The 11,593-nt window shown below is 42.4% G+C and overlaps 1 protein-coding gene across 1 annotated transcript; it reads right to left on the bottom strand.

Moving 5' to 3' along the window:
- Nucleotides 1-390: 390 nt before the first annotated feature.
- On the bottom strand, nucleotides 391-10,092 carry LOC307261140 (large neutral amino acids transporter small subunit 4-like). The gene is made up of 13 exons (XM_080041603.1): nucleotides 9,776-10,092; nucleotides 7,517-7,808; nucleotides 7,300-7,355; nucleotides 7,119-7,195; nucleotides 5,679-5,771; nucleotides 5,230-5,363; nucleotides 4,440-4,591; nucleotides 4,187-4,330; nucleotides 3,301-3,427; nucleotides 3,026-3,155; nucleotides 2,477-2,550; nucleotides 2,119-2,242; nucleotides 391-1,986 (listed from the first exon to the last, which is right to left on the bottom strand). Exons 1-13 carry the CDS (start codon nucleotides 9,936-9,938, stop codon nucleotides 1,825-1,827), a joined length of 1,728 nt encoding a protein of 575 aa, XP_079897729.1. The 5' UTR covers nucleotides 9,939-10,092; the 3' UTR covers nucleotides 391-1,824.
- Nucleotides 10,093-11,593: the final 1,501 nt, after the last annotated feature.

The following is an 11,593-nucleotide window of genomic DNA, read 5'->3' as shown; positions in this document are numbered from 1 at the left end:
CTCTGCTGGCTTGTTGCTAAACAAACTGAAACTCCATTACTGTAACTGCAAAACTGTCTTTTCTTTACACCATTTCTGATATTATAATCTATCTTTCCAGCCTAACCATGTATGACCATAAAAGCCAGTTGGTAATATCTTCTCACAGATAGTACTGCAGAGCAAGGAACTATTGTTTCCTTCCTTACATAACAACAATCCATCATCAGCACACTCAGAAGTGAGTGTTAAATATCCACAGTTTCTTCCTACAGGTATGGAATTACACAGGTACAGAAACACAGAGACATATGATGTAGCCTGGTGAGTGTCATTAAAAAACTAAAATAAAAACTATTCCAAGCATTTAATTAATCTTTATTAAACCATCACAAATTCTTCCATATTTAAACAGGGAAAAAACATTTCTACATTGTTCTCTATGACAGAAAAAATAGCGCTACAAACAATACAGCATACTGGTCAGGCACACCTCAGTAGTTGCCAGCACCGCTCAATTTATTGAGTTAATAAAAGAGCGGGTGCTGAATGAAATAAATACTCGTATGAAGGTAGGAGGAGCCTTAAGATTAAAGTGGGACTATTTCTCTGGAGAGGCATAAGGAGAGAAGTGCTGAAAGGAGCTGATGACAGTGACATTTAACAGGATTTAAAGTGCCAAAGAGTATGTAGATAAACTGAACGTATCTGAATGATGATGACCATATTGACTCTCCTAATGTTAATATTATCTCAATGTCAAAAAACCTTGATGAATTGACGGTATTGCCACGTAATGTAAAGCGGAGACTACTGATATGTGTCAAATTTTCAATAGAACTTGCTGCCCATTGAACACATCTTCTCTCTTTACATAAGGTCATATTCAAAAGGCACCCCTGGTAAAACTTAAAGTATAAAAAGACTTAAGAAAGCAGGAAACAATATAAATACTCTTAACGTACATATGAACATCTGGCTTTTTAACCAAACTTGACAAAGTTTGTTTGATGTCCCTAACAAAATACAGTCCCAAAAACCAGCTAAGCTACAGTAGTTCTATACTGTAATAAGATGTTAGCCTTTGCAAATACCCAGCCCGATAATTCATTATAATGACTTAATGTCTGTTGTACTCTTCCAAGAAACATCAGCAATAAGGCTCTTCTCTCTTCTCTGTCACTCACTAGCGCCATTTAGGTAGTCCACACCTACTTAACACAATCCATCATGAAAATACAGCTGAAGTACAGATAGTATGCACCACGTTATGGGATTTACAGACAGGGTGATTTAAAGTAAAAATATTAAACACAATAGAAAAAAAACAGTAAAATGGGGCATCCGCTCATAACAGGCGTGGTCTCCTGGGAGGGTGACGTTAAAAAAGTCTTGCTTGCGCCACAAATTCACGGGATCCATTTCATATTTTTTCCACTGCTCGTATGGGGGATAAGCAGAAAGGAATGCAGCTGCATTGATGTGCCGCTCAGAGAGGAGGGAATAATAAGAGAAGTCAGAGGGTTTGGGGGGAATACAGAGGCATGACACCTCTTTCCTTTCACAGTCTTTCCTCACTAGATTCTTCATCTTTTCCCTCTTTTCTCTCTCTTCTCCTCTTTAAGTCTTTTTGTCCAATGGATTCGTTTCTGTGACAACCATAGCACCAGTTCATCTTGGTGGGATTTCGGGGAAAATGGCTGTGGAAGTCTGTTTATATGTGTGTGTCTGTGTGTTACACCTTATGTTAAAATGTGATATTCTTATTTGTTAAGACTTCAATTGTCCTTGTGTATGCAAGTATGACTGCATTGGCAAGTTTCTATGTAAGACAAAAACGTCTCTTTAGATGTAGGCCTCAGGGAGGTCGCAGCCGTTGATTTTTTTGAAGAGTTGAGAGTCCTCCTCCTTCTCGTGAAGCTCTCTGTAGAGCTGCCGTCTGTAGTAGACCAGGTAGAGAGGCAGCATGAAGCCAAACAAACTGAGAACAATGAGACCCACGTTGACCTGCAGGACCACATCACAGTTAGCCAGGCTTGAATCTTTCATTTGACAGTGCATCTCTTTGAGCATGTGTGTTTTTGTGTGTGTGTGTGTGTGTGTGTGTGTGTGTGTGTGTGTGAGAGTGAGCATTCGTACCCAGAGTGGATCTCCCTCCAGAGGTCCCATCATGGCCAGAAACAGGGGTTGCTGCAGTAGAGAAAACACAGCACTGACCAGAGACTGCATGCCTGTTAGACTGCCAAACTGGGAGGAAGGATACCTGAAGAGACAGCAGTGGTTCAGTTAGTTTTTTTAATTTGTAAGATTTGCATCCACATACAGAAGTCAAAGATGAAGTGTTTGTTTGTGTGTGTGTGTGTGTGTGTGTGTGTGTGTGTGTGTGTGTGTGTGTGTATGTGTGTGTGTGTGTGTGTGTGTGTGTGTGTGTATGTGTGTGTGTGTGTGTGTGTGTGTGTGTGTGCGCGTGCGTGCGTGCATGCACATCTAGACTTACACAGCAGCATAGAGACCTCCAACGGCTGAGTGAATGAATCCTCTCACCACAGTGTGTAAGACAAATGACACAATCTGAGGAGATATGAAAGCGGATGAAATCATTATTCGGGGCCTTAAAGGAACAGGTCAACATTTGTGGAAATGCATCTATTTCCTTTCTTGCCAAAGAGTTAAATGAATCCATCGACAACACTTTATTGTCTGTCTGAGTGGCTATTTAACTTGGCTAACTTGACTGGAAACAGTAGGGAAACAGCTAGCCTGCTTCTGTCCAAAGGCAACACAATCCACCTACCATCCTTTCTAAAGCGTGCCCATTAATACATCATATATCTTATTTGTTAAATATACATCCAGTCTAAGCTAAGCAAAGCCAGCTGTCTTCTGGCTTGTAGGCAAACGTTACTACTTTCCTACAGAGTCAGGTTAGCTATTTCTCGGTTTCCTGATACATTGTCACTATGCAGAATTAATTTGGAGAACATAAAGTTGGTAAAAAAAACGTATAAAAACTTAAGGTACAAATAATGTCATAAAATCATTTTACCTGCACCGGGAGATTGGGAATGAGGCTGGTGATCCCAAATCCAACTAAAAGAAGGTTTGTGAGGACGAACGCTCGCATGGCATTTGTCACCTTCTGGATCATTTTGTTACGCTTTTTCTGTGGCTCCCCGCTAGTGGTTTTGAAATCAATGCAAGAGAACAAGAGATCAATTCACTGGCAAAAAAAACAAAACGTTACACTCATTATCTGGTGCGATACATGGAAAACCGTCAGGGTATGGGCAGTCCGAGGAAACAACTTAAAACTTGACTCACTTGCTGCAGATTTCCTTTTCACTATCGTCACACTCCTTTAGCCTCCAGTCCATGATTTGACCAATCACAGGAGTGGTCATCAAGCAGAGCAGCTGCAGCACGCCAAAGATGGAGGAGTACAGACCCACTGAGAGAGAGGGAGACCAGAATTAGGATTAGAAGCTTGTCAAATGAATATTAGAAATTGAAAGGGAATAAGAAAAAGCTAAGGGGTAAAAATGTGGTGGAAGGGGGTTCAGGTCCTTTTTCTACCTGGATAGTACTATATGAAACAAGCAGTTAATCATTCGTCCATGGCTGTGTAGCAGTATTACGTGTATAGGGAGATAGGTACTGTACAAAAGTCAATGTTATGCCATTATGAGCTGCTTTATGGCTGTGTAATGATGTGTGAAAAGTGTGGCATGTGAAACAAACTACACGTGATGTGTGCAGCACTGTGCTCTTGCTGAGGGGGCTAAGTTAGTTAATTAGTACAACAAGTTGTACCTGCTGGTTTTTAGATTAAAACTGAATGACAGGTGAAGGACTATGTTATTGATAAAAAGCCAAGGTCATATGATGCAATAACAACACTAGTTTTGACGAAAGCCAGCAATGAGTGGTAGTGGTTCATGTACATTTTAGTGATGGCAAACCGGACTTAAGGTTAAATTAGTTGTCATCTCTAAAGTATTTATATCAACAGTCTGCTGATATAAATGTAGGATTCTAGTCTTACCGACTTCCATTCTTTCCACTGAAACATTCAATTAAGACCCAGTAAGTCACCGTTCTTAAAGTGAATCAAAGTTACTGTGCAGTTGTTGTCATAAGACATAGTAAGAAACAAGTTGATTATGTATAAAAAAAAATAAAGAAAATAGGAAATGGCAGAGAGACAGACCTTTGTTGAGGTCTCCATCCGCCAGTGCCTCGAGGACGCTGTTCATGGCCCCCATGTAGAACAAGAGACGAAGCTGTGTGATGGACATGGTCACCAGGCTGAGTATGAAGACCGTGGAGCTGATGGTTTTGAAGAATGACTGAGCTGCAGAGGAGAAAGACAATAGAAAACGTGAGGGAAGTGACATGCATTCGAAGGGGAGGGAGAATCAGCTTGTAACTTAACATAAGCTTTTAGAATTCTGAACTCGTACATTCGTTTTGTTGCTTTTGCGCCGTGTCCAGGTCCGGGGTGGACAGGTAGTTGCCCAGGCTGAGCCGGCGGCCCACCGTGGTCACTTGGCTGAAGAACTTCTTCCCTGTGATTTTGTGGTCAAAGCCCAGCCAGCTAAACTTGATCTTAATACTGAGAAGAGAGAGAAATATACAACATTGTGTTAATATAGAAAGAAACAGTACTGTAAAATGTGTGTCACATTAATGGTTGCCAATAATTAAAAAATAAAAAGTATGGCTTCATCATGTGAAGGTTATGGTCAGATTCTCCTTCAAGAATCATTAAACTGGAAAAGTTGTTTTTCTAACTGATAAAAGGAAGTCAAAAGTGGGTCTCAAGTCACAAGGATTAACCACAGTTCAGTAGACTAGCATGGTCAGCATAAAGACTTTAACCCGTCAGCATTTCACTGTACATTTTTGCACACATTACGTAAGTGTGAGCGGTGATTAACACTCCATACACTATGTAAGATGTAAGAGAGTTTTAACACTCCATTTGTCCAGCACTTAAAGGACAAACACGTATTGTCAACTTCATTATCACTGCAATGTCTACTGTTATATCTGGAGCTGTGAAAAAGGATCTCCACGAGAACGAGAATGACTCTGTTAATAGAAATTGAATGTAATTAGTGACAAAGTGTTACATGTGTGTGTTGCATCCTCTTGCTCGGAAGCAAGCCCTATATTTGTACATGTTCGACTTTTACTGTCAGTGGTATGCATGCCGTGTGCCAGTGTGTGTGCATCTGTGGTGGTCCTTACGTGAAGTCCATGTCGTCCGGTGCTGGGAATGGTTCCAGTGGCCAGTTCAAGAAGCAGTTTAAGAAGACAAATCCAGAGCAGAAGCACCACACGACCAGAATAGTGATGAAAGGTATGCCGAAGTCATAGATCACCTGTTGATTAAAAAAAACAATAAAAATAAACCACTACAAACACATCTAAAGAGTGTGTATACTCCTGCTAAGGCTTCACAATAAGCATAAAACTACTTTTCGGTCCAGATCCAAACCACAAAATGGCATCCACCATATTTATAAAAAAACAAAACAATACCAGGGCTTAATAATACAAGGATAATGTGTGCTCAATGGTTGCAGTTTAGAATGATCAAGTCACCATGGTGCATAGGGGTACAGGAGAACAAATGCTCATGCGTAGAGTGTCAATGCGCTTTCGGGGATGTTTGAGGGTGAATTAGTATTTATTACCTTGACACCAGGGAATGTGACGGCGGACGAGGCATAGGAGCCAATCATCAGGGCGATGAAGGTGGAGCGGAGGTCACCAAACAAGTTAGGGAGCTGGAGGGAAAGACAATAGAGACAGCATTTTAGATAATCACATCCTCACAATCTGTCCTCATTTTACTGTAGAATTAAGACCCTCTGCTGCCATGGATGGTGGTGAGCTGAGCTGCAGTGTGGCCGCCCCACGATTGAGTCTGGAGACAGATTGGGGACACTATGAGGATGGTGTCTACTGACATTGGGGTCAATGTGGAGTGGACAATGGGAACCAATTAGCAAGTGGACATGACATAAAAGAACGTCAGTAGTAAACAAATTCCACTGTTGAGGTGAGGTGACATTTCTTCTGTCTTTGGTCCCGTTTGAGTAAAGTGAACAGAGTTGAGCAAACACATTTAAAAAAGCAGAGAAAAATTGAGACAGTGGGTGGTAAAACATCCAAATACAAAGGCATTCACAATCTGTTTGGTTTACAAGAGACTGAACAACAACAATCACATTCAATTACATAAGACCAAATCAGAGGAAGAGATACATGCACTACTGTGTGTGTGTGTGTGTGTGTGTGTGTGTGTGTGTGTGTGTGTGTGTGTGTGTGTGTGTGTGTGTGTGTGTGTGTCTTTGTGGACTAAATTGAACAATACACCACATTACAAATACAGTGGCAGCTGAGGGCAGTATTGCCCAATACCCATCAGCTGGGAATGAATACCTCTAGGTCTGAGGGGGGTTTATAAGGGTAAATGTGCCTTTATGTACAACCCTGAAACTTTCGGGAAAACATCAAAACAAAACCCTTACATTTTGATTTTACTATACCACAGGACATTCAGAAAGATACTAATCAGAGATTTACGTAGATCCAACAAATACCACATGGGCGTTTAAAGATCTTCATCACAGACACAGTCAAGGGTGGTGTACAAAAGGGGGCATTTTATTGGGAGATTTACTGGATTGCAGCCCCTCTCTAGTGAACAGCATCACCATGGTACAGCGCCAGGACTCTGACTGTGAGTCGCGCAGGCTGAACTGTAGGCAAGGGGAGGGAACAGGAGGAGGATGAAGTACAGCAGGGAAAGAATGTGAAGGAATGGTGAGGGGATGACCCTGTGAACTCTGCGATTCTTGGAAAGCATCCGTTTTTGTTCACACCTTGTGTATTTGATGTTCAGCTCGACCTCAAAGTGAAAGTGCACCGATTTCTGCACATTTACGTCTGTTTTCCAGGAATTTAGAAAATGTTATTAGAGGCTAAATTGGCCACTACACACCTGAATATCAGACTTAACTAGTTGGGGTTCTCGTCACCAATAGACCTATAATAGTAGAAAATATCGTCTGGACATGACGCGGCTGTAGGATTATACAGTATTACACAATTTGGCACCACACACTTACTGTGAGGGAGGTGAAGGTCATGCACATGCCCCCAAAGCCGTTGAATGTCAGGGCGATGAAGATGAGGACAGAGAGTTCTGCAAAAGAACACAGACGTTATAGCTCATGAGCCTGTCAACAACCAATCAACCAACAGTGCAAACACCTACACCTGCATGGGCAATCATCAGGGCAGACTTACCATTTGGTTTGTAGGCTCCATAAGCAATGAGTAGACAGGAAAATCCAAAACACGTACTGAAAAAAAAATCGAACACTTTACTTTGGAGGACGGTTTCATTTGTAAATATTCCAAATACAAGTAAAGCTGAAAATAATTGTGTGAACATCTACATATTAGGTCTTTCCAGAAATTATTGTAAAACTCTGCAAAACTGTCTTCTGTTTTCTTTGCTTACCTGCCCAGCAGTCGTAGCTTGCGAGGCCCATATTTATCCATGACGATCCCCAGCGGCAGGGTGATAGCTGAGAGCAGGAAGGATCCTATTGTGAAGGCCAGGTTCAGCATCTCATCCTGTTCTTTACAGATCAGCCAGCCGTTCATCCTGAGGGGCCCATGGGGGACCAGGGGCCTCATCTCTACCCCGTCTCCCAGACCCGCCATGCCACCCTCACTGTCATAGTATTCAGCATACTCATCAGGTATCTGCGTTGCCACGGGTTCCGACACATTGTAGCTGGAACTGTTACCTAAAGAAAATAATGAAAGTGGGTGGAAGAGGAGGTGTTAGATATTTACGGCGGAGAAAAACACGTGGACAGGACACCACACGTGCAAGTGGAACAGATCGCCATACTGTTCATGTAGTCCAACCGGTACACAGAAATGTGTGAGAGGTGTGAATTATCACATGACTGTGTAAGATGGAGGTGGTTATAGGCTGCCTTGGCTTCTAATCATACAGATGCATTTTTGAAGGTTGGCAGGTCATCTTATTCACATCATCTTGATACATCCACATGTACAGGCCAGGCCACATGTGCACTGAGCACGTGAGGTGTATATGGAGTGTATAACTTCATATCAGGGGCAGGGGCCGAAGCAAATAAGATTTGGAGACTTACAGTCAAGACCCACATAAAGATTAAAATGTGCCGACGTGCCTTTACTTTTGAATTTGTATAGTGCGTTGGTATGCCAGGGACAAAAAGTGATTAGCTGGCACTTGTGGCAATAAACTTCACACTATCATCAGAACTTGCGGGGGAGATAATGTGACTAGGTACAAAGGGCCAGGGGAAGTCCACGTGAGGGGAAAAAAAATGGTAGCAGCAGTTTTCGAACTTGATGTATGTAGGAGGTGAGGTTTTTTGAATCAGGTTTCCCTTACACCTCCACGATATCACCAGACAGACGTATTGGTAGTCACGTTTGTGTGGGAGCCCTGTGTTAAAACATTGTGACGCTCTCATAGCAAAGTGAGAAATCACTTTCATATGGTATGAGTATCTGCAGCATGTGCACAAAAGCCTTATCTAAACTACATCATTATCTATAACCCAACACTTTGTTCTTACAGTCCACCCTAGCAGCAGTTTCTACTACTCATCACTTTGCTATCAGTCTCCTCTCCCTCCCTGTCCTTTATCAGTGGACTTTAAACGTCCATATAACCAGTAATAAAAAACAACCGTAGATCTCTCTGTCATGAATCACATGCATGAAAAGAGCTGAGCTAGTTTCCGCTGCTCTCTCCCAGTTCCCTGTTCCCTGTTCTCACAAGATAAAATGTCTACTAAAGTGTTACGTCAGTGGACTGTCCGCTACATGTGCCAATACACAGCTGCTTGTAAAAGTGACAAGAATTAGTCTTGTGTCATCGAAAGTTTTATTGCTGAGTTCTAGGTATGCTACCAACGATATACTGGATAAGCCTGAAGATCAAACAAACTGGCTGAACAAAGTTGTGTCACTTGCGAAAGTAGATTCCTAGGTAGGCCGTGACAGAGACTAGTAGGAGTTGGAAAAACAAGTCTGTGGTCATTTAAATCAATTGTGTAAACTCCCCAGGAGATAGGACTGGCTCCTTTAATGGGAGAGAAAAAAACTGAATGCAACCAATAGTGTGTTGACTGTGTGAGATTAGCAGAGCTCATCCCAGTCACATTCTTCTTTGCTTACTCTCTTCTTTAAGACCTGACTGGGGCCATTGTCTGCCATCAATTCCACCTTTGTACTTAAAAAGACAAAGCACCTGCCGCCTTGCTTTGGTCAAAGTGCGGGACCAGACCAGGCACAACATGGAAGATTTCTTTACAGGAGAAGGCAAAAGGAGACAGCTTATCCAGGTTCATCAGTTGCACACTCAATCATTCTGCTGCTGTGTCTCCATTGAGTTGGAGCCACTGGAACTCCTATTTCCCTCTTTAACTTTGGACCACGTTGCCAACCTGCAACTCCTGTTCTCTCTTTAATTAAACTGATCTGGTTTACTCTCCCGAGTCCCTTAAAAACAGCTCACGGTCCCCTTAATAGAAGCACTAACTCTTTCTAGTGAATGGAAGATTCCAAAGGGCAGACGTGTTAAATTACTTGAATAAACCTTGCCTACCCCCTCGTCACAACTCCCAGTGACATTCACTGCCAAGGCAGCCCTCATCACCAAATCCCACTTTCTTTTTTTTTTGCATGACACATTAAAAATCTAAAATCTTACCCTCTTCCTCGTTGCACATGTACGAGTAGAAGCCTTCCGACTTGAGCATGATGAGGAGGGATCCCCATCCCAATAGCACAGCGGAGAAGAGCAGGTTCTCAATGATAGCTGTCACGGCCATCCACCAGCGCCTGGCAAACGCTGTGGTCAGGGTCGGAGCCATGGTTGAGGGTTAAGGGAAGACGACTGAAGGGCAGAACCAGAGGAGAAAAATGGAGAGAGAGAGATATAAAGAAAGAGATAGCGAGACCACCAGAGAGGAATAGAGAGAGAGACAAGAATAAGCTCAAAACGCAGAGAGAGAGAGAGGCTGGAAGCGCAGACAGTCAGTCTCCCTGACTGACTGACGCTCAGGACCAAGAATCACTGCTCACTTATCTGTGAAGAGAAAAGCACAAGAGGAAAGGGGAGGTTCTAGAGTTAGCCTATCACTGAAGACACTTGAAGGACACAAAGGGTCTGTCATTTTCTTATTATAAGATGAAACCACTTAATTTTGAGACTAACTGGTTGAATTGGCTGAAATAAAGTGAACATGAACCTTAGATGGTGTACACACATTCACCATTTGTTTCATAATTTTGATTAATCCTTTCTGATTGACACAGATGAGCGACAATGCCTAAAGCACTAAACTCACTAATAATAACAGCGGTTGAAGAATGATTAACTTTCCTGATAGTGCAAACTAGATCATTACATAACCCTGCTGAATGGGACAATTATCTTACATCACATAACGGGCACCAATAACTAGCTGTTTGGTGGGAAAAGACAAACTGGACTGAACTGGACTCAAGAAGCAAATGGGGCCCTCTCACTTCTCCCTCACACCATGGCCCTCTCTCTCTCTCTTTCTCTGTCTTTCCCTTTCTCCCCTACTCAACCCCTCAATGTCCTCTCAGGCCCATCCAACCGCAACTTTGCTGTTCAATTACTGTGGGGCATGCAAAACATAAAAGAGATGCCAGACAAACAATAAACAAATCAGCTAACAAACCCAGCCAACCTTTCTCTCTCTCTCTCTCTCTTTCTGTATCGCTCTCTCTCACACACACACACACACACACACACACTACTGTACATGCACCTTCTTGCAATATGTTCAACCAGTGAACATGTAATCAGGGATAACCTGTTGCTCTATCAAATCTATTCCCATAAATCATCCATTTCTCTACAATGCAAAGTCTATTACAGCTATTTACCCGTCCAGTCAAATAATTACAAACTTCCTTACCTCTCCAGGTTGTAAGCAGCACCACCCAGCTTCAAACTTGCAGTGAAGTGAGCAGTCATCTGTGAGAGGCAAGGCTTATATTATCTGACATCCTCACATGGCGCCCCCGATTGACCAACAGTTTTCTGATGTCTGCACCTCAGCCAATCCGCCCACTAAAGCATTGTACACAGACCTAGCACTTTTGTATTTCTACTAAACAAATAGTAGTTTGCAGCTTGGGAGTCAGTTTGTAAGGCTATGTAAACTGTCTATGTGCTAGAGCTGTATGAAGAAAATAGTCTGTACAAATCAGAATTCCAGTTGATGTTATGGTCATTGTGCAATGGATGGATGTGTCTTAACTGGGTGAGAGGAAAGGATTAATCAGGCCCTAACAAAGTCTTGTTGAAAACAAATTGGATCTCAGCAGATACAGATAAGAATGTGTTTTCGTCTAGATCAATAACAGGAATTGACCGAGGGCAAAAGACAGACTGGAAGGTTGACTCCCCATGTTTGGTCCATGACAGAGTATTTACTGGGATTTGTTCAATGTTCACCAATGATTAGGTTGAAGTCTGTGCCCACAAACACAC

Source organism: Ammodytes marinus, assembly GCF_949987685.1.
Source record: "Ammodytes marinus genome assembly, chromosome: 14".
Taxonomy (NCBI): domain Eukaryota; kingdom Metazoa; phylum Chordata; class Actinopteri; order Uranoscopiformes; family Ammodytidae; genus Ammodytes; species Ammodytes marinus.
The sequence above is the reverse complement of the archived record's forward strand: the minus strand, read 5'-3'. Positions and strand labels throughout refer to the sequence as shown.